At 41.2% G+C, this 23952-nt stretch overlaps 1 protein-coding gene across 6 annotated transcripts in view; it reads left to right on the top strand.

Moving 5' to 3' along the window:
* pde10a (phosphodiesterase 10A) overlaps positions 1–23952 on the top strand; it is a 452977-nt gene that overhangs the window by 313044 nt on the left and 115981 nt on the right. For all 6 annotated transcript variants that reach the window (XR_011961886.1, XM_072581016.1, XM_072581017.1 and 3 more), the window contains one exon: positions 13239–13288. Coding sequence is in view for 5 of the 6 variants with exons in the window: in XM_072581016.1 (XP_072437117.1) it covers positions 13239–13288 (50 nt within the window). In the remaining variant the exon portion in view is untranslated. The remainder of the gene's footprint in view (positions 1–13238; positions 13289–23952) is intronic.

The following is a 23952-nucleotide window of genomic DNA, read 5'->3' as shown; positions in this document are numbered from 1 at the left end:
AAAATAGAGCTGAGTCAGCACCTCTTCAAAGAGAAGTAATGCCTGACAAATCTGTTAGAATTCTTTGAGGAGGTAACGAGAAAGTTGGACAGAGGAGAGCAGACTGCTTTCTCTTCACAACTGCTGCCAGACCTGCTGAGTTTCTTCAGCAATTTCTGTTTTTGTTTAAGATTTCCAGCAGTTCTTTGGGTTTTTTTTGTTTAGTGGGGATAAAGTAGTCTTTTTCAGGATTGCAACCGATGGAATTCCACAGAGATCAGTGTTGGACCACAACTATTCACGTTATGTATTAACGATCTGGATGAAGGAACTATGGGCATTGTTGCGAAGTTTTCAGATGGCACAAAGGTAGGTGGAGTGATGTTTACTGTTGAAAGAGCAGGGAGGCTGCAGAAGACTTGGACAGGCTAGGAGAGTGGTCAGAGAAGTGGCAGATGCAATACCATGTGGGAAAGTGTGATGTTATGCATTTTGATGTGACAAATAGTGGAGTAAGCTATTTTTAAGTGGAGAAAAGCTTTGGAAATCTGAAGCATAAAGAGACTTAGGAGTCTTATTTCACAGTTTTCCTTAAGGTAACCTGTAGGCCTAATTGGCAGTTTTGAAGGCAATTGCAATGTTAGCATTCATTTCGAGAGATCTTAAATACAAGAACAGTGATGTAAGGCTCTGGTCAGACTGCATTTGGAATATTGGGAGCAGTTTTGGACCTATATCTAAGGAAGGGGATGTGCTGGAATTGGAGTGGGTCCAGAGGAGGTTTGCACGAATAATCCTAAGAATGAAGGGTTTGTCATGTGAGGAGCGGTTGAGGACTCTGGGTGTGTATCCGATGGAATTTAGCATGAAGGAGATCTCATGCGGGCACGGTGGCACAGTGGTTAGCACTGCTGCCTCACAGCGCCAGAGACCCGGGTTCAATTCCCGCCTCAGGCGACTCTCTGTGTGGAGTTTGCACATTCTCCCCGTGTCTGCGTGGGTTTCCTCCGGGTGCTCCGGTTTCCTCCCACAATCCAAAAAAAAAGTGTGCAGGTTAGGTGAATTGACCATGCTAAATTGTCCATAGTGAAGAGGTAAATGTAGGAGTATGGGTCTGGGTGGTACACGCTTCGGCGGGTCGGTGTGGACTTGTTGGGCCGAAAGGCCTGTTTCCACACTGTAAGTAATCTAGTCTAATCTAATCATTGAAACTTAGAGTATTGAGAGGCCTGGATAAAGTTGATGTGGAAAGGATGTTACCACGAATAGGCGAGAACTAGGACCTAAGTATACAGCTTCAGAGTGAAGGGATGACCCTTGAGAACTGAGATGAATAGGAATTTCAGAGGATAGTGACCCTTTGGAACCTATTGCCCCAGAGGGCTGTGGAAGCCAAGTGTCTTTAAGACAGAGATAGGTAAGTTCTTGATTTATAAAGGATAAGGGTTACAAAGAGAAGGCAGGAGAATGGGATTGAGAAACATATAAGCCATGATTGAATGGCAGAGCAGATTTGATGGACTGAATGCCTAATTCTGCTCAATTATCTTAAGGTCTGAGATGTAGAACAACATTTTAAATTGCTTAAAAGGTGATTAATAGACTCAGAGGGAATATATTCTGCAGAAAAGGGACAAAAAATTGCTAGTAATAAAAAGTTCATGGATAAGAGATGGGAAAGTACTGAAAACCCTGAGCAGATGAGCTGAAGTTTAAGGGTGGATCTGATCTTTAAAACTTGCAATTTGATTGATAGGATAGTTAGAGTGGTTACTTCCATTTACTGAGGAGTTTAAAAGGAGCAATAAATGTAAAATCTGAAACTGGTCATTACATTTATTAGTAATTTTTGTCTTCCTACTCTCATCTTTCTTATGCAGACTTCACCTCTTGTCTATGTCTTTTCCATTTTGGTAATATTTCCTTTGTGGTATATTGTATACTTTGGTTCATGTTTTTCCAGTTGCTTTCTAATTTTTTTTCCCCAAGAACTCAATTTGTTCTAATTCTTCAAACCTGAAATATTCAATTTTTTAAAACAAATAAAGAGCCTCTCTGATTCATCCTTAAACATCTCAGAGTCTAAATGGTGGCATTTTCTTTTCTGGTATCTTCAGTTTCAGTTTAATTGTTTCAACAAGTGGATGATTTGAATTTCTGACCACTTCAGAGTCGGTGAGTGCGGTGCTGGAAAAGCACAGCTGGTCAGGCAGCATTCGAGGAGCAGGAGAGTCAACGTTTCGAGCATAAACGCTTCATCAGGAGTGGGTGGGGAAGGATGGGGGCATGGCCCAAGGGGGCTGAGAGATAAATGGGAGAGGAATGGGGCCTATGGGAATGTAGTTGAGAGTGCGATAGGTAGATGAAGGTGGGGAGAAGGTAATTGGTCAGGGTGAGAAGGTAAGTGGGAAGGAAGATGGACAGGTAGGACAATTCAAGAGGGTGGTGCCAAGTTGGAAGGTTGGATCTGGGCAAAGATGGGGAGAGAGGAAATAGGGAAACTGGTGAAACCACATTGATCCTGCATGGTTGGAGGGTCCCAAGGTGGAAGATGAGACGTTATTCTTTCAGGTGGATAGAGTTTGGCGGTGGAGGAGGCCCTCCTTGACGGTATGGGAGGGGGAGATAAACTGTTTGGCCACAGGGCGGTGAGGTTGTTTAGTGCCTGTGTCCCAGAGGGTTCTCTGAAATGCTCCGCAAGTTGGCGTCCTGTCTCCCCAGTGTCGAGGAGACCACATCGAGAGCAACAGAGAGAGTAGATGACGTGTGTGAAAATGCAGGTAAATCTCTGTCGGATGTGGAAGGATCCTTTGGGGGCCTTGGACAGAGGTGAGGGGGGAAGTGTGTACTCAGGTTTTGCATTCTTGCAGTGGCAATGGAAGGTATTGGGAGTGGAGGGTGTGGACCTAACAAGGGAGTTGCGGAAGATGATGCAATGTTTCAGGAGTTGATGGGGTGAAAGGTAAGAACTGAAGGGGTTCTGTTCTTATTTTGATTGGAGGGGTAGTGTTCAAGGGCAGAGGTGCAGGAAGTAGAGGAGATACGCTTGAGGGCATCATCGACTACGTGGGAGGGGAAATTGCGGTCTTTGAAGAAGGAGGCCATTTGGGATGTTCTGTGATGGAATTGGTCCTTTTGGGAGCAGATGCAGCAGAGGAATTTGGAGTAAGGGATAGTATTTTTACAGGAGGCAGGGTGGGGGGGAGGTGTAGCCCAGGTAGCTGTGGGAGTCGTTGGGTTTGTAGTAGATGGTCGTGTTGGGTTGGTCGCTGGAAATGATGATGGAGAAGTCCAGGAAGGAGAGGGAGATGTCCAAGATGATAGCCCAGGTGAACGTGAGGGCGGGGTGGAAGGTGTTTGTGAAGTTGATGAACTGTTCAATCTCCTGGTGGGAGCACAAGGTGGCACCGATACAGTCATCAATGTAGTAGAGGAAAAGGTGTGGAATGGTGCTGGTGTAACTGTGGAAGATGAACTGATCCAATTACCTGACGAAGAGGTGGGCATTGCTGGGGTCCATGCGGGTGCCCATGGCTACCCCTTTGGTCTGGATCCCAACGCAAATCGATTTTTTATCCTGTATCTAAAACGTTTCACCAACATTTACTCCGCCTAGATTTCTCCAAGTCTCCAGCCTTTTGGTTGCTAAAAGATGTATGTCATCAGAGAATTTTCTTGGTAACACTTGATTGGAGAAAGATCTAGCCCCATGATAAAAGGAACTAACTGAGAATGTAGAAAAGAGAGGAGTTAGTTCACTCCTCCTTACCCGCTCAGAAAGGAGTTGAGTGTTTTGGGGAAAAGGCAGGAAAGTAAAGCTGAGCATTTCAGATCAGTCCTGAAACTGATGAATTGAAGCCATAGATGACATCATAACAAAACATCTAAATGACTGTGGGAAATAGAATAAGGAATGCAACAAAAGTCTGAGAACTATCCTTTCATATATATTTGGTTCAGTGATTTGAGACATTCGTTATTTGTTAGTTAAGAGACCTAAAACATAATTTTACATCTACAGGTTTATGAATCATCTTATTAATGTGTTCAGAAAAATCATTGTAGAAAATTGTAGCACATTTGCAGAAATTGGTAACACACCTTCTGAATTTAGACCTGGATAAGGAACAAGAGGAGGTTATATTTAACCTAAGAACAGTCTTTGATTAATATCCAGAAGTAGAAAAAAAACCTTTTACATTTGTTCCATAAAGTATCAAAAAGTATTCCATTATATTTATCACCAAAAGTTTTAAAAATCTGTTAGTTGAAATGTGACTTGCAAAGTAAAGCTGTGGGGATACGAGAGAGAACCAAATACCGAACATCAGACTAAAAGTGAAATCATCCAATATGTTTCAAATTGAGAGAGGAATATCGCCAAGTTCTTCACTGTGAACAAAATTAATCACTTTGTACACAAGACAAGTATTCGAAGAATCAGGTGTATTTTCAAAGATAGAAATTGGTAGCATGGACACATATAATTTGTGCGATGATGACACAATGCTACTTGCAGAATCAGAAAAGGCCCCACACAATATCGGAGTTCAAACTAAATCCAGAAGTTTCGAATACAGATAGAGTATGAAGATTAAAATGACCAAAACAATTGTATTTAGAATACTTAAGAAACTAGAATATTTTATCTATTTCAAGTTTTAAAATTGTCAATACATTGGCAATAAAGTGAAGATAACAAATTTAAAATTGGCATTAAAAAGTAAATAACGTAACTAATTAAAGCTCATTAAGAATGGTAGTACAGGTGATCTATCAAAGCTGTGGTATGTGGGAGCTCAAGGATACTATTCTGATTTAGGCAAATATCTGTGATGTTTGAATTTCAAGCAGCTACTGCTCAGTTTATGAGCTGGAGACTCAAGTACAGACAATGTGATGCATCAAGGAGGAGGAATGTTAACTAGATTCTTTGGACCAGAAGGCAGTCTCATCTCTTCAGGATAAGATGTCCTGATATGGGCAGTGGCCACAGACAATGGGGTGTGACTGCAAGTGATGTGAGTAAGGGGACCCAGAGGACAGGAGTATCAACCTCAGCAATTGTCCAACAGGCTTGAAGTTCTCTCAGTTTGTTTGGTTGAGAGTGGAGGTCTGGGATGAGTGGGCTAAATGGTTATGATACTGTGGTACAGGAAGCATTTGAAGTGAGGGGGAGCCAAAAGGAATCTAGTGGCAGTAGAAGAGAGCATCATCAGGGGATTGTCACTGTTCTCTGCAGCAAAGGGTCAGTGTCCAGATAGCTGTGTTATCTTGTCAGTGCCAGGGTTCAGGACGTATGCTCTGGGCTGAAGAAAAACTAACAGTGGGAGAGGGAGGTTTCAGTTATCAAAGTCCATGTAGGCATCAATGACGTAGGTAGAACGTCATGTTTTACATAGCCAGTATGAGAAGCAGAACCTCAAAGGTAATAATCTCTGGATTATTGTCTGAGCCATGTGCAAATTGGCATAAGGTTAACAAGGTTAGGCAGATGAATATGTGGTTAAACAAATGTGTGGGAGAAGCAAGTTCTGGTTCGTGAAACTCTGGCATTAATGCTGAGGAATGTGGGCTCTCTAATGCTGGGACGATCTACATTTGAACCATGTTATTGGGAAGTAGAGTGGATTTTAAACAAACTAGTGGGGCCAAGGGCCAAAATTTGAAACCAGTGGAGAAAATGCAACAGAAGGAGGAGTTCATGTGGGAAATGATAAGTGTACATTGACAGGCAGAGGCAGAGACTGCAGATCTAAGAACAAATCAGCAGAAAAGACTAGAGGTAACAAAAATAATAAAAAGATACAACTTAAGACACGGTTTGAATACATGAAGCATTCAAAACAAAACATGATGAACTAATAGTATAAACTGAGATAAATAAGTACAATCTAGTCACCATAACTGAAGCATGACTATGGGTTGACTGAAATTAGGACCTGGGTATTGAATGGTATATGACATGTAGGAAACACAAGAAGCAAGGAAATGGTGGAGGTGTAGCTCTGTTTATTGAAGATGATATTGACACAAAAGGGGGGAATGACTTAAATTGAGGAAACTAGGATCTGGTGGAGATGAGGAATGATAAAACAGGTCATTGCTTGTGGGAGTTGTGTACAGGTCCCCTAACAGTAATCACTTGGGCAGATATGGTATCAAGGAAGAAATAACGGGAGCTTGTCAACAGGGTACAACAATTATCATGCTTGCATTTTAACCCATCTAAAGACTAAAAAAGTCAGATTGGAAAAAATAGTTTAGAGGAGAATTCATTAAATGTTTTCCAGAGAATTTCTTATGGCACCAACCAGACAGCAGGCTACGCTAGGCCTGGTTTTGACCAATGAAATAAGATTAATTTCAGAATTTAATGAAAATCTCTGCGACAATGATATAATTGAATTTTACATGTTATTCAAGGGCAAGAGGTGTGGGCCCAAGACTAGTTTGAATTTAAACAAGGGCAGTTCTGAGAGCATGAAAGCAGAGTAGCAAAAATGAACTGGCAACTTAGATTAATAGGTCAATAGAAATGCCATGACAAAATTTTAAGGGGATATCCCAGAAAGTGCTGAATTGATATATTCCAACAAGGAAGAAAGGTTCTCAGAGATAGATCCGCCATCCATGGTTAACTAAGAAAGTTGAAGATAGTATTAATCTTAACAAAAAGTCATATAATTGTGCAAAGACAGGTAGCAGGTCAGAAGATTAGACAGAATAGAAAAGAAACTGGTCTTCCAGATACAGGAAGGGTATTATTAAGCTGGAGAGGGTTCAAAAGAGATTTACCAGGGTGTTGCTGGTTTTGAAAGGTTTGAGTTATAAAGAAAGGCTGGATTTTTTCACGAGAGCGTAGGAGGTTGAGAGACAACCTGTTAGAAGTTTATAAAACAATGAGTGGTATAGATAGAGTTGATGGTAGTTGTCTTTTCCCTAGGATGGAGACTTTCAAGATTCGGGTGAACGTTTTTAAGGCAAGAGAAGAGAGAGATTTTAAAATGTTATTAGTGTCAAATATTTTACACAGATGGTGGTTTGCATGTGGAATGAGCTTCCTGAGGAGATAGTGGATGCGGGTACAATTACAACATTTAAAAGACATTTGGATAGATAGATGAATAGGAAAGATTTGGAGAGATATGGGCCAGGAGTAGGCAGGTGAAACTAATTTAGTTTGGGATTATGTTCGGCATAGACCGAAAGGTTTGTTTCGGTGTTATATGTCTCTATACCTCTATGAATTACTCTATGAATTACTCAAAGATTAATAAGGAGGGAAAAATTAGAGATCAAGAGAAAGTTTGCCAAAAAATGAAAACAGATAGGAAAGGTTTCTACAGCTATTTAAAAAAAGAACGGGAACAAAATAAGTGCTGGTCATATAGAAAATGAGTCTGAAAACTAGGTAAGTTGTTGTAACTGAGAGTTGACGAGTCCCAAGATCCTCATGAATTTCACACTAGGGCCTTAAAGGAAGTGGCTAGTAAGATAGTTGATGCATTGGTTTCAATTTTCCAAAACTGATTAAATTTGTGTAAAGTTAATTTTTAAATTAGTAAATAGTTAATGTAACTCTTTTATTCAAAAAGGGAGAGAGCTAGAAAGGAGGAAAGTATACACCAGTTAGCTTAAAATCAGTCATAGGGAAAAGGTATTATTAAAATTATTACCTTGAATTTATCTAAATTCTCTATTCTAATTAGACACATAGTTTTGTCAAAGGGATATCATGTTTAAATAATTTATTGGAGTTATTTAAAGAAGTAACTTGTGCTGTAGATAAAGGGGAACCAATGGATGTATTGTGCAGAGATTTCCAGAAGGTGTTTGATAAGGCGCCATGTCAAAGGTTATTGTTGAAAATAAAATCTCATGGTCTTGGGAGTAACATTCTGGCATGAGTAGAAGATTAGCTGGCTAACAGGAAGCAGAGAGTAGGAATAAGTGAGTCTTTATTCAGGCTGGCAAGATGTAATGATTGGTATACCACAGGGGCAGTGCTGGGACTTCAGTTGTGCACGGTTTATACAAATGATTTATATGAAGGGTTTGAAGATATTGTAACTATATTGCTTGATTACACAAGCAATTACACACAAAGATAAGTAAGAAAATGATTTGTGAAGAATATGCAAAGAGATAACAAAGGGATATAGATAGGTTGAGCTGGCAATGATCTGGCAAATGGAGTGCAATGTAGGAAAGTGTGACATTGTCAATTTTGACAGAAAAAAAATAAGTATATTATCTGAATGGTGAGACAATGAGGAGATATCTGTGGCCTAATGCATGACATGCAGAAGGTTAGTATGCAGGTACAGCAAGTAATCAGGAAAGCTAATAGAATATTATGGGTTATTGCAAGGGAAATTGAATTCCATATTAGAATGTTTCAGGTGTTCAGGGCATTGGTGAGGTTGTATGGTATTGATTGTCATACTTGTAGAAAGATGTTAATGTATTGGAAAGAGTTCAGAGAGAGTTTGGTAGATTAATATCTAGAATGAACAGATTGCTCTATGAAGAAAGGCTAGATAAGCTAGGCCTATATCTTGTGGACATCGTAGAATCTCTACAGTGCAGAAGCAGGTCATTTGGCCCAACGGGTCCACACCGACTGTCCAAAAAGCATCCCATCCAGACCCATCCCCTTACCCTATCCCTGTAACCCTGCATTTGCCATGGTTAACTCACATTGCCTGCACATCCCTGAACACTATGGGCACTTTAGTATGGCCAGTGCACCTAACTTGCACATCTTTGGACTTTGGAAGGAAACTCGTGCAGACCCGGGGAGAACGTGCAAACCCCACACAGACAGTCACCCGACGTGGAATCGAACCTAGGTCTCTGGTGTTCTGAGGCAGCAGTGCTAACCACTCAGACACTGTGCTGCCCACTTCAGAAAAATCAGGGGAGACTTAATTAAAGCATATAAGATCCTGAGGGGACCTGACCGGGTGGATGTCAAATGGATGTTTCCTCTTTCTGAGAATTTAGAACGAGGGTGATACTTTAAAAATATGGAGATGCCGACTTAAGACAGAGATGAGACATTGTTTTCTCTCAGAGGGTTGACAGTTTTGGAATTCCTTTCCTCAAAAGGCTGTGGATACCGAATCTTTAAATTTTTGAAGGCAGAAGAGAATAGATTCTTGATTACAAGGGAATGAAAGATTATCGGGATATGCAAGAATGTGGAGTTGGGATTAAAATTAGATCAGCTATGATTTTATTGAATGATGAAGCAGTTTGAAGGGCCAAGTGGCCTACTCTGGTTCCTTGGTTCGTAGTGGATGGTATTGTACAATTGCAAGTAGCTAAGTTTGTCTATTTAAGATGATGAAGGTAAAACAAAATGATGGGTTACTGAAGTTAGAAGAAAGACCGAGGTAGCCAGAAGTAATTTTGTGCAGATGAAAGATGCGTTAATGCAAGAAATCTCAAGCTTGTAACAAGCAAAGAAACATCATAATATGCCACACTCTGTCCACGTTCCTGTGTGCCTCAGAAATGTGAACAAAAATTAAAGATCTGTACAAGAACACAGAGGCCTTTTGGAATATAGATGCTAAGACGTATACTAGAAGTTCCACTTACGGACCACAAGACAAGTGGAGAAACTCGAATTTGTGGAAGCTAGAAAATGTCATTCAGAAAAGGAAGTGTCAGTATTTTGGCCATTTCATTGGAGCTGAAAAGCAATGGAGATCTCTTGTTGAGGCAAAACGAAGGGCAGCAGAAAGGGGGATCGACCTATGGACATAATTAGATGCCACATAAGTGTTTTCAGGTGAGCTACAGTGGATGTGTCAGATTAGTAGAAGTACAACAAGCATGGGCACCCCATGATGGGATCGCCTGACAGGAAAACCTACAAGTTGTAGCAGTGAACACTTAGTAAATCACAAATGAGACACTTCTAAGTCACGAAAAAATGAACATCATATGTCCCAAGTGTTGTTTTCTTTTTTAAAAAAGTGGCAAAACAAGCCAAAATTCTCTTTGAGTAACTTTGATACTTTAAGAATGATGAGCAATTGCATTTGGCTTATGTTGTCACCTTACAGATTTTAGCCATCATGTCAAATTTCCCATTGGCTTGCACTTTCCACTGCCTATCAAATTCGCTCTGTGTCTTGGTTTTGTGGTGGCATTTTTATTTAAACTGCTATGATTCAATGACACTCCAGAGATTTAAACATAAGTCTTAGCCAAACTTTCAACCCTATACTAGGAATACTGCATTGTTGGAGGAACCAACTTTTGGATTGGACATTAAATGGAGGCCACATTTGCCCTCTTGGTTTTCTGCCCATAATTTATCAAGGACATTAAATGTTATAAAATAAATCCAGATTGTTCAAAACGTAACATGGAAAGAGGACCAGCCATATATAAACATTAATCATTAAGTAAATATAAAATGTATATCAAAAATCTGTTTAACAACATTAATGTAATCATAATTATTAGAACTACACAACCGACTAAAATTGTCGAAGCAATGAAATTGAGTCTGCTAAAAATACACTAAAATCATATGATGAAATTAACATTAAGGAATAAGTTCAGCAGGCCAAGTAATTATTTTCTTACTGTTAAATTTCTTTCTATTTTTATGGCTATGTCTCCAAATATAAGCAAATCATTATTAAATTGTAAGATGTAGAATTTTCCCGGTGGGCTTTGGGACCCCATTGTTGGGCCCAAATGAGGGTCAGAAGCACTGACCATGGCATTCACTTGTGATTTTTCTGAATTGGCCACTTAATCACTAGAGAGGAGACTTATTACCTAATTAACAGCAGGCAGATTCCTGATGTAAGAGGCGAATAGAAATCTCCCAGCTTGGCAGTACTCTCAATATTTCGTGCAGGAGGCTGGAAGAACACAGCAAGTCAGGCAGCATCAGGAGGTGGAAAAGCCAATGTTTCTGATATAACCCTTCTTCATGAATGGAGGTGGGTGGAGGGAAAGCTACAGATAAAAAGGGGATTGGTTTGGGTGGGGAGAGGGGGGGTCTCTCTTTACCTGTAGCTCCCCCTACCCCAACTCCATTCCTGAAGAACAGTTATACCTGAAACATTAACTTCTCCACCTCCTGATGCTGCCTGGCTTGCTGTATTCTTCCAGTCTCCTGCCTGACTACTTTCGATTCCAGCATCTGCAGTATTTTTGTCTCCAGCAATATTTCATGGCCGGCAAATGAGGGAGAAGAAGATGAAATTCTCCAAATTTCTAAAATTAAAAATGTGGGTGGCACAGTGGTTAGCACTGCTGCCTCACAGCGCCAGAGACCCAGGTTCAATTCCCACCTCAGGCGACTGTCTGTGTGGAGTTTGCACATTCTCCCCGTGTCTGCATGGGCTTCCTCTGGGTGCTCCAGTTTCCTCCCACAGTCCAAAAATGTGCACGTGAGGTGAATTGGCCATACTAAACTGCCCGTAGTGTTAGGTGAAGGTGTAAATGTAGGGGAATGGGTTTGGGTGGGTTGCGCTTCAGCGGATCAGTGTGGACCTGTTGGGCCCAAGGGCCTGTTTCCACACTGTGAGTAATCTAATCTAATCAAATCCAACTACTGAACCACCACTTTGAGGGGAATGGGATTGAGTTCCAAAAGACACTGCAGCTTGAGCTGAATATATGTCGGCACAGATTGTCTCTATGCTTGCCTGAATTTCTGGCTATCCCAATCTGCAGCTAGAAAATGGTTGCCAGGCAGTCTCACTATTGTCTGTTGACAGAGCTGACATGGGGGTTGATAGGAAAGTCCCAGTCATTCTTCGACAATTAATCTTAAGTGACGTTTACAGGAAGGGAATAGACTATGCCAGTAGCCCATCCTCAACCTCACACATCCCATGGTCTGGAGATTTGATGGAGCTGCAGAACTAGCAGGTCACCTAATTGCCAGTAGCCATTTTCAATACTTGCCTCACTTTGTGTCTAAAATTGATGCTCCAGAATTCATTACATCTCCATTGTCGATCTTTAATTTCTTAGCTAAAGGTTCCTTGGATTAACTTGTGTTGTAATCCTGCTGCTATTACTATTGGACAAGTATGATCCCAAAATGAAACCTGGTTTTGATGGAACACATTTGTTTTTTCCCTTATGTCCAAGTTCCTGCCTTTTCGCCATAACCCTCGATTTACCTACTGGACAATCTATCTCACCCTTAAATGTACGCAATGACTCTGCTCCCACAGTTATCTGTGGTGAGGAATTTCAAATGTTCTCAACTCTCTGAGAGAAGAAAATCTATGTCATTTCAGTCTTAAATTGACATCCCTTTATTCTGAGACTATGCTCACTAGTCCTATGCTTTTCCATGAGGGGAAACACCCCCTCAACATTCAATGAGATCACCTCTCGTTCTTCAAAATTCCAGTGAGTAGAGTTCCAACCTGTTAAACATTTGCTCATAAGAAAATCTCTCCATAATAGCAATCATCATAGTGAACCTTCTCTAAGCTGCCTCCAATGAAATGGTATTTTTCCTTAAATAAGGGGACCAAAACTGCTAACAATGCTCCAGGTGTGATCTCAGCAACACCTTGTCCAGCTGCAGTAAGACTGTTTAAACTCCAACTCTCTTGAAATAAGGGCTAACATTCCTTTAGCCTTCCTCGTTGCCTGCTATACCTATGTACTAGCTTTGTGTTTTGTGCACGAGTACTCCCAAGTCTCTTTGTGTTGCAGTTTTCTGGAGATTATTTTATTCATTTAAATAATATTCTGTTGTTTTGTTCTCTTTCTCCAAAATGAGCAACTTCACATCATTTGCCAACTTAATACACACTTATTCTATTAATATTTTACTGTGAATAGTTTCTATCTCTTTTGCAACCTGCCTTTTTACCTATTTTTGTATCAAGTTATTTGCTTCCTTGTTCCAAGTCATTGATATATATTGTAAACAGTTATGGTCCCAACATTGATCCCTGTGGAATCCCATTTATCACAGGTCGCCAACTTTTCCAAAAAAACTCCACTTGCTGTTTCCTGCCCATTAGCTAGTTGTGCCGCAGATACACTGATATTTAATTAAACATCATGAAAATTATTTGAGTAGGTTTTAATTTTATTTCCCTGTCTTTCTATTTTTCCTTTATGATATTGCAAATGGAGTAGAAACTCTAAGCTTTCCCTAAAAGCACTATAAATGCTGTGTTGTAACTGTGTCCTAATTATTTTATACCTTTCTTCATTGCAATAACTTTCCTTTCTCTATAACTGTTTTGCAGCTACGATGGCTGATGGATTTTCATTATATTTTGTGGGAGACTGCAACAATGTGAGTATATCGTATCAAATGTCTCTAAAAAGGTGGACTGACCGTGATGTTGCAATAACGTTTGAACTAAGCATTGCATTTGGATCTTAGATACTGAGAATATAGCAGCAGGAAAGTAGGCATTGTGCTCCCATTGGCAGTATTGAAGTAGAGTTGGATTTGTCCCCCAAAGGTTTCAACTCCTACTGCTGCAATCTTGTCAGTAGAAATAAGTCTAAATTCTTGTCTTCAATAATCTATTTTGTTAAATTAGTGTTCGCAAGTGGAAGTTCATCTTTACAAATTGATGGTCATGTTGTATTCCGGTGCAATTTTAGAAAACATTTAAGCAGATTGGATTTCAGCCTACTGTAGACCAGGTTTTCACCCTGATATGAGGGCAGGACCTGAGTTTGCTGACACTGTCTGCCAGCATCATACTGAGAAGAAGCTGATTAAGAAGCCAATTGTACCAATGATCAGAGGCCAACTGGAATTTTCCAGGCAGCCTCGAGCATTGGAGACATTGGGGTTGCTTTGAAGCAGCATTGTTGAATAGTGGGGCATGGAAGCCCTCAGAATACTTTGAGGCCTCTGTGACCTACTTACTGGTAAGACCACTGTTTTCATTGGTTTCCACAGTGGTGACCTGCAGCTGTAGATTTTGTTTATTTTAATTCTTTAAAAATTCTGAACATCAGGATGCAGCACCTTCTAAGTTGTAGGGCATTCCATTGGTCCGCAAACCTAGGGAGCACTCACAGTTCTTAATTAGCATGTTCTTTTGCCATTAATCAACCAATCCAGACAAAATGTGTGGTAGATGTGAGATTGTGTCCCCTCATTTTCAGGAACAAGAGGCATAAAAACCACAAGAGGTTGTTAGGGCCAAGGGGCTATAATCCCCACAGCTCCCTAGAGGGTTTCTTCAATAGATCATGGACAAATGTGTTCAAAACTCAGTGGAGTCTGGTGCAGGGGAGGCTGTATATGGTGCAGGTAAGTTATTCTCTTCTGCATCTTCTCCATTAACTCCTCATTCTTAAATGTTCCATGAAATGGAAACTGGAGATAGGAGTTCCTCCTATCCCGAGCCTCCCATTGTACCAATAGGCTGAAGAAGTAAGTGTAAGAGAGAGAGGAGAAGAAAAACAACATTGTTACTTGATGCAGCACTCAGCTACTAATTCAGGTATTGACACTGAAGCAATATAGAGTCAGAATCTGTATATGATGAGTCACTAAGCACAAATGGCCTGTGCCAAGCCAAGAGAGAGGTCAGCTCAGGTGTGACCTTCATGGAAGGCAAGGTTTCACACCAGCTGTGCTGCAAGGTGTTTATATTTAAAACCTGTTGAGTTGAACTGCTTAGTACATTGGCAGGTCTGTCAGCTGGTTGCCAGTTACTGGCTTGGTGTTTTAAGGCGTGTTGAGGATCTTAGAACACATCTTTGCCACTGTACAAATGGTAAGAACATCCATACAGACATGGCAAATTAGCCCGAGATAGAAAGACTTTTGGCAACTGTCTCTTTTTCCAATTTTACCAATATAACAGCTGCAAGGAATGTTCAGGCAGGGTTTTGAGATTTTTGTCCTGGCATGAAGGCTCTGGCTGCAGCTATCCAGGCTGATAGCTCCATGGGTACAGATTTTATTGCTCAACGTGGCACAGGTTTATGGTGAGAGGGGAAAGATTTAAAAGGGACCTAAGGGGCAAGTTTTTCACGCAAAGGGTGGTTCCGTGTATGGAATGAGCTGCCAGAGGAAGTGGTACAGTTACAGCATTTAAAAGACATCTGGATGGGTATATGAACAGGAAGGGTTTAGAGGGATATGGGCCAAGTGCTGGCAAATGGGATTAGATTAATTTAGGATATCTGGTTGGCATGGACAGGTTGGTCTAAAGGGTCTGTTTCTGTGCTGTACATAGCTGTGACTCATAACAGTCCAGCAATCTTGTCCAGCAGGTGACGAGGAACAATGATGTGCAATGCAGGGGATGTGGTAGTAGTGCTACTACGGAATATGAACCCGCTGTTCACTCGGAGTGTAACAATATTTGTGTTCCCACTACTGTCACTTTATCAGCGTCCTTACTATTGCTACTAAGCAAACCTATGAAAAAGGCGCTATTCATGCCTAAGTGGTGTTGCCCAAAGCCGGACCCTCGAGGCATAGAGCTATTCAAGAACGTCCTGTGAAACTCAGCAGCCTTCCACTTTCTGTGCTGTAGCCACTAGGGTCACTTGGTTCAGGGACAATTCATTTTTTTGTTTTGTTTGCAATAGTGAATCTGTTTTCTAATGGTATTGACACAATATTACAGCAATGCTAATACATAGTGAGCAGAAGCACTGTTTCGCAATGTATCGTGCAGTGAAGAAACAAAAATAGTCAACATACATTTGCTGTCTATGTAATGGTCTTAGATAGTCTCATGAAGCTGAAGCAACTGGCCTGCTTCCAGGACAGTCATGATAAGCAGTGCCAATATATAGAGTCATAGAGATGTACAGCATGGAAACAGACCCTTCTGTCCAACCCGACCATGACAACCAGACATCGCAACCCAATCTAGTCCCACCGGCCAGCACCCGGCCCATATCCCTCCAAACCCTTCCTATTCATATACCCATCCAATTGTACCAGCCTCCACCACATCCTCTGGCAGCTCATTCCAGACACGTACCACCCTCTGCGTGAAAATGTTATCCCTTAGATCTCTTTTATATCTTTCCCCTGTCACCCTGAACCTAGGCCCTCTAGTTATGGAATACCCGGTCATAACCCCCCCTGTTGTAATTTCGGTTGTTCCCTATCTCTTTTACATCTTTCCCCTCTCACTCTAAACCTATGCCCTTTAGTTCTGGACTCTCTGACCCCAGGGAAAAGATTTTGCCTATTTACCTATCCATGCGCCTCATAATTTTGTAAACCTCTATAAGGTCACCCCTCAGGCTCCGATGCTCCAGGGAAAACAGCCCCAGCCTGTTCAGCCTCTCCCTATAGTTCAAATCCTCCAACCTTCGCAACATCTTTGTAAATCTGAACCTTTTCAAGTTTCACAACATCTTTCCAATAGGAAGGAGACCAGAATTGCACACAATATTCCAGCAGTGGCCTAACCAATGCCCTGTACAGCCGCAACATGACTTCCCAACTCCTATACTCAATACTCTGACCGATAAAGGAAAGCATACCAAATGCCTTCTTCACTATCCTATCTACCTGCGACTCCACTTTCAAGGAGCTATGAACCTGCACTCCAAGGTCTTATTGTTCAGCAACACTCCATAGGACCTTAGCATTAAGTGTATAGGTCCTGCTAAGATTTGCTTTCCCAAAATGTAGCACCTCGCATTTATCTAAATTAAACTCCATCTATCACTTCTCAGACCATTGGACCATTTGGCCAAGATCCTGTAGTAATCTGAGGTAACCCTCTTCGCTGTCCACTACACCTCCAATTTTGGTGTCATCTGTAAACTTACTAACTGTACCTCTTATGCTCACATCCAAATCATTTATGTAAATGACAAAAAGTAGAGGACCCAGCACCGATCCTTGTGGCACTCCACTGGTCACAGGCCTCCTGTCTAAAAACAACCCTCCACTACCATCCGTTGTCTTCTACCTTTGAGCCAGTTCTGTATGCAAATGGCTAATTCTCTCTGTATTCCATGAGATCTAACCTTGCTAATCAGTCTCCCATGGGGAACCTTGTCGAACGTCTTACTGAAGTCCATATAGATCACATCTACTGCTCTGCCCTCATCAATCATCTTTGTTTACTTCTTCAAAAAACTCAATCAAGTTTGTGAGACATGATTTCCCACGCACAAAGCCATGTTGACTATCCTGAATCAGTCCTTGCCTTTCCAAATACAAGTACATCCTGTCCCTCAGGATTCCCTCCAACAACTTGCCCACCACCAAGGTCAGACTCACTGGTCTATAGTTCCCTGGCTTGTCCTTACCACCCTTCTTAAACAGTGGCACCACTTTAGCCAACCTCCAGTCTTCCGGCACCTCACCTGTGACTATTGATAATACCTCAGAGATATGTATTTATTATGTAAGCCATATTGAAGGCAACTCAATAAATATGATACGCCCAATGAAAAACTGGAAGCCGAGAATATGGTTGGAGATACAAGACCATTGAAATGAGGATGTGGTATTAAAAGTTCATAATTTTATGCAAAAGTATATAATTGTATTAAAATGTACTTCTAAACCTGTATTCAGACAACTAGACATTTTTAACCAACTGTTCACATCTATTATATCACACCTCTTGAGCAGATAGCAATTGAACCCAGGTTTTCAGGCCCAGAGTCAGGACACTATATTCATAATGTCACATGTCTCTAATGGGACTAAATCGAGGGAGTTTTGGAAAATTGAAACCAATTAATCAATAATCTCATTCATTCTAGCTTTTAAGAGCCTAGAATAAAATCCATCAGGTGAAAAGGAACTCTGTTACTCTTGAGTTCTAGCAGCCAACCAGTTAATAGGCATGATAAAAGGAAACAGGACAACAAAAGGACTCCTTCTCACCTTGAATGCGAGAATTCAGTGATGGTTAAAATGAATCAAGACAAGAGAATCACAAACAACTTATATACCTAAGAATCTTGCAGGTGATAGTTCAGCTGCCAAAGTCACTTTTTTGGATCTGGAGGAAAGGTATCCGCATGAGAAGGGATCTGTTTTGAAATTGACTTTATTGCAACCAATGAAGAGGATGGGTGAAGAAAGGAGGGGAGCCAGTTCATCCATCCTTGCCTGGGAGCTTAATGATTTAAGGTACATCATCTGAAACCACGTTCAATTGTGAAATCTCACCCAGGGTCTGGATGTAACATAGGTGAAGTAGTGGATATGAAATTTATTATATTAATTTCCAGCCATTTGCTATATAGACTATGACCAACAGCTAAACACTTGGTGATTGCTAGGGATTGCTTGTCATTTATCCAAACATATCTATGTGAAATTATTGCCATGGTTTTTTTTTGCAATGTTGTCTGTTGTAGGTGGAGGACATAGTTTAACAGATTTTTCCCTGACTGTACATGCTACTTGGTGATACATGGAGAATATCCATTGAGGGTTGCATGCTAAAGAAAAATAGCTTAATTTAATTTTTAAGAGGGAAAGCTGAAATATTCAACTTGCTCGCAGTCCTAATGTGATAGCTGAGGTTCTTTTGCTTTGGTGAATCTTCCGATGTCCATTGGCTATCTTTCTACCTGAAATACAGACAGCTATTTGCCAGAGAAAATTTTGAAAAGAATTGCTTACTGAACTACCCACTGTTTGTATTCACTCAGCCAATTCCATATTCATATTGCTACTGGCCCCTTCATTCCATAAGCTGTAACAGTGCCCACAATTCTGTTTTGTGACACTGTATCAGATGTCTTTAGGAAGTCCGAGTAAACCACATCAACAGCATTACTTTCAAAACCCCCTGTTAAATCCCTCAAATGTTGAACAATCGTGGTGAGACAAAATAAACCTGAAATGAAAAAAATCGTGTGAAAATACTTTGGAAAATTTCCGAAGTATCTTAATGTCACTCTTCCAATCCTTTCCCCTTGTGTGTTCATTGTTATCTCATGTTGTTAACTGTCACTCCCTTTTTTTCCCATGCTGGCTCTCTCCCCCTTTCTGCCTCTCCCCTTTTCCAGCTCTCACTATCCTCCTGTTCCATTTGCCCACTCACGTATTCACACTTGATTACTCTCACTATCTCTCCTTCGAGCACCACTATCTCTCCAGTTCCACATTCGCATTCTCATTCCAGACCAGAAATCTTTTTTTCTCTAACTGGGAGATGCAGGAATAGCAGCATTTACATTGTCAAACCAGTACTTCTGGAATTCTAAACACATCCAAACAAATGGAACAAACTTTAGTCCTCAGACTCCCTGTTCACTGTCCTTTCTCTAAAAACCATGTCCACTTTGTATCTCCGGATTCAAACTGATTTCATGTTTTATTTTGATAGGCTGTAGTATATGTCATGTCGCCACACCCCCAACCCCCCCCCCGGAAAAAAAGCTGGCTGCATCCCCCCTGACCATTTTTGTTCACTATATTCCAGCTCCTCCTCCTGGCAGGGCTAGCAGTTTGAAACAATCACACTTGTTATGGCGCAGAAGGTGGTGATTTGCCCAACATGCCTGCATTACCTAATGCCAAACTCCTGCCTTTTTTTTATACCTCTGCACAATAATTCTATCTAAATAACCATTCAATGCCCTCTTGAATGACTCAGCTGAACCTGTCTCCACCACGTTTCTAGGTAGTACATTACTTATGCTCAACTTGTGTGAAAAATATATTTCTCACTCTTGCTTCATTTACACATCACTTTAAATGGATAACCTCTTGTTATTTTTCTTTTACAAGCAGGAATGGCTTCTCTCTATCTACTCTATCCAGCCCACTCGTGAATTTGAAGACACCTCTCAAATCTCCTCTCAGTTGCCTTACCTCTCCGTCTCCATCTCTGGAGACTAACTCAACACACAACTATTTCAAACCCACCGACTCCCACAGCTACCTGGACTACACCTCCTCCGACTCCCCCCCCCCCCCTGTAAAAATGCAATCCCTTACTCCCGATTCCTCTGCTTCTGCCATATCTGCTCCCAGGAGGAGCAATTCCACTCAAGGACATCCCAGATGGCCTCCTATTTCCAGGACTGCAATTTCCCCTCCCACATAATCAACAATGCCCTCTAACGCATCTGTTCCATTTCCTGCTTCTCTGCCCTTGACCACCACCCCTCCAACTGCAACAAGGATAGAACTCTACTAATATCCAGATACGTTAATTCCCTCCTGATGAAGAGCTTATGCCCAAAATGTCAGCTCAGATGCTGCCTGATCTGCTGTGCTTTTCCAGCACCACACTTTCGACTCTAATATCTGGATACAGCGCATTATCCTCTGCCATTTCTGCCACCTACACTCAGATCCCACCACCAGAGATATATTTCCCTCCCCATTCCATTTGCATTCTGCAGAGACCATTCCTTCCGTGACTCCCTCATTGGTTCCACACCCAGCACCTTCCCTTGCCACTGCAAGAGGTGTAAAACCTGTGTTGACACCTCCCCCCTCACCTCTGTCCAAGGCTATGAGGGATGTCTTTACATCTGGCAGAGATTTTCCTGCATATTGAAACGCCTCACCTACTGCATCTGTTGTTCTTGATATGATCTCTCCTACACTGGGAGACAGAACACCAACTCGTGGAACATTTCAGGGAACATCTCTGGGACGCACACACCCAAAATCCCACCACCTGTGGTCGACCACTTCAACTACCCTTCCCACTCCACCAAGGGCATGCAAGTCCTGGGCAACCTCCACTACCAAATCTAAGCCATCGGACAACTGAAGGAAGAACGTCTCATCTTCTGCCTTGGGACCCTTCAACCACAGGGCATCAACGTCGACCACTAGTTTCCAAATCTCCCCTCCCCCATCTCATCCCAGGTCCAACCCTTCAATTCAGCCCTACCCTCTTGACCTGTCGGATTTTCTTCCCACCTATGCGCTCCATCCTCCCCAATGCCCTATCACAATCACTCCCCTCCTGCATCCACCTATCGCCTTCCCAGCTAGCTCCCCACCCTACTACTTATCTGTCAGCCCCCTACTGCCCCCTCTATACACACAAGGGGTTATGCCTGAAATGTCAACTCTTCTGCTCCTCAGATGCTACCTGACCTGCTTTGCTTTTCCTGTGCCACACTTTTCGTCACTTATCTCTAAGGAGAACAGTCCTAACTTGTTCAGTCTATCCTCACAATGACGTTTCTCATTCCTGAAACCGTTCTTGTAAATAGCTTCTGCATTTTGTCCAATGCATTCAAATTCTATAATGTGCTCACAACTGTACTCAGTATCAGTTGTAGTTTAATAAGTGTCTTGCACAAGCTCCACATCAACCTTCTTGCTCTTATGCTCTACCCCAATTAATTAACCCCAAAACATGAACACTTTATTAATTCACCTCTTCCCCCGTCCTGCCACATTCAATGATCTGTGCACAATCCAAATCCAGTAAATGTGGAAATAACAGAGCAGATTCAAAGAAATAATACTGAATTAAACAAAAAAGAACAATATTTCTCAAGGGAATTGTTATACTGAACCAATTTATCGGTTATATTACAAAGTGTCAAGTGCAGTCACTTTCAATGAAATGTAAACTGAAATTGGCTGGGTGTCTGGCTGATTTGTTGCTCCTTTGACCCGGGGCATTTATCTGAGGTCTTGCTGTGAGCTAGCAGGCTGGATTTGGCCCATTCCTATACTACGTAACATAGAAACACAGAAGATAGGCTAATCAATCCCTTGAGCCTGTTCTATTATTTGATATGATCATGGCTAATCATTGAGCTCAATACCTTCAGCCTGCCTTTCCCCAATATTCCTTGATCCCTTTAGCTACAAAAGCTATATCTACCTCCTTCTTGAAAACAACAATATTTTGGCCACAGCCACTGTCTGTTGTAGTCAATTCCACAGGTTCACCTCTTTCTGGTTGAAAAAATTTCTCCTCATCTCTGTCCTTGACCCTTATCCTTAAATAATAACCTTTAGTTCTGGACTCCACCACAGTCAAGCAACATCCTTCCTGCATCTAATTTTACAGGTTTCTACGAAACTTTCCCCCTCATTCTTTTAAACTTCAATGCATACAATCCTAACCGACTCAATCTCTCCTCATAAGTCACTCCTCCCATCCCAGGAGTCAATTTGGTAAACCTTCACTCCACTCTTCTATGGCAAAAACATCATTCCTCAAATAAGGAAACCAAAACTGCAAATAATATTCCAGGTGTGACCTCTGTATAATGTAGCAAGACATTCTTCTTCCTGCATGCTAATTCTCTCGCTGTGAAGACTTACATATAGTTGCCTTTTTTATTGTCTAGCACACTGTGTGCTTACTTTCAGTGACTGATGCATACGATTACTGGGTACTTATTGAACATTCCCATCTCTTAATTTACAGCAATTCAACTAATGAACTGTCTTCCTATCCTCACAATTATTTACATTTTATAGCATTTGCCATGCATTTACCCACTCGCTCAGCATGTCGGAATCACACTGCAACATAGAGTCATAGAGAGGTACAGCATGGAAGCAGACCTTTCAGTCCAACTCGTTCATGATATCCTAACCTAATCTAGTCCCATTTGCCAGCACTTGGCCCATATCCCTCACAACTGTTCCTATTCGTATACCCATTCAGATGCCTTTTAAATGCTGCAATTGTACCAGCTTCCACTAATTCCTCTGGCATTTATTCCATACACGAGCAAATCTCTATGTGAAAAAGTTGCCCCTTAGATCCCTTTTATATCTTGCCCGTCTCCCCCTAAACCTATGCCCTGTAGTTTTGGACTCTCCCATCCCAGGAAAAAGACTTTGTGTTTATCCTATCCATGTTCCTCATGATTTTATAAACCTCTATAAGCCTCCGACGCTCCAGGAAAAACAGTGTCAGCCTATTCAGCTTCTCCTTTTAGCTCAAATCCTCCAACCCTGGCAACATCCTTGAAAATCTTGTCTGAACCCTTTTTACATTTCACAACATCTCTGCATCTTCCTCACCGCTCACTCTTCCACCCAGCTCTGTCATTTGAGATATTACATTTAGTTCTCTCATCTAAGTCATTATTATATTTTGTGAATAGCTGGGGTCCTACCAATCCCTGTGCTACCCCACTACTGCCATTCAGAAAATGGCCCATTTATTCCTACTTTTTATTTCCTGGCTGCTAACCAATTTTTTAATCCAGTCCCATATGCTTTAACTTTACATACTTATCTCTTGTGGGACTTTGTCAAAAGCCTTCTGGAAGTCCAAATAAACCGCATCTACAAGCTCCTCCTGATCAATTCTACTAGATACATCCTTGAAGAATTCCGGTAAATTTGTCAAGCATGATTTCCATTTTGTAAATCCATGCTGACTGTGTCTGATTCTACTACTGTTTTCTAAATGCTCTGCGATATAAATCCTTTATAATGGACTCTAGCATCTTCCCGATTACTGGCATCGGAATCATTGATCTATAATTCCCTGTTTTCTCTCTACCCTCCCCTCACCCCCTTTTTAAATAATGGGGTTTCATTAGCTACCCTCCAGTCTGTTAGAACTGTTCCAGTATTTAAAGAATCTTGAATAATAACCAGATGATCAACAATGCATCCACTATTTGAAGGACCACCTTAAGCATTCTGGGATCAGGCCCTGGAAATTTAATAGCCTTCAATCCAATCATTTCCCTACTAGTATAGATTTGCTTCAGTTCTTCCCTCTCATTAAACCCTGTGTTCCTCATGATTTTACGTATGTTTTTGTGTTCTCCTTTGTAAAACAGATACAAAATATGAACTTAGTTTGTCAGCCATTTTTTGTTCCCCATTATAAATCCCCCTGATTTCTGACTACATTAGTTTTTTTCTTTACATACCTATAGAAAGTTTTACACTCAGTTTTTCTGTTCCCCCAAGCCCTCATGCTCTATTTTCCTTTTCATAATCAATGTCTTGGTTCTCCTTTGCTGAACTATTCCTTATCCTCGGGTCCATTGTTGTTTTTCTTACCCATCTATATGCTTCCTTTTTTTTGTACCTAA

Source organism: Chiloscyllium punctatum, chromosome 11, assembly GCF_047496795.1.
Source record: "Chiloscyllium punctatum isolate Juve2018m chromosome 11, sChiPun1.3, whole genome shotgun sequence".
Taxonomy (NCBI): domain Eukaryota; kingdom Metazoa; phylum Chordata; class Chondrichthyes; order Orectolobiformes; family Hemiscylliidae; genus Chiloscyllium; species Chiloscyllium punctatum.
The sequence above is the reverse complement of the archived record's forward strand: the minus strand, read 5'-3'. Positions and strand labels throughout refer to the sequence as shown.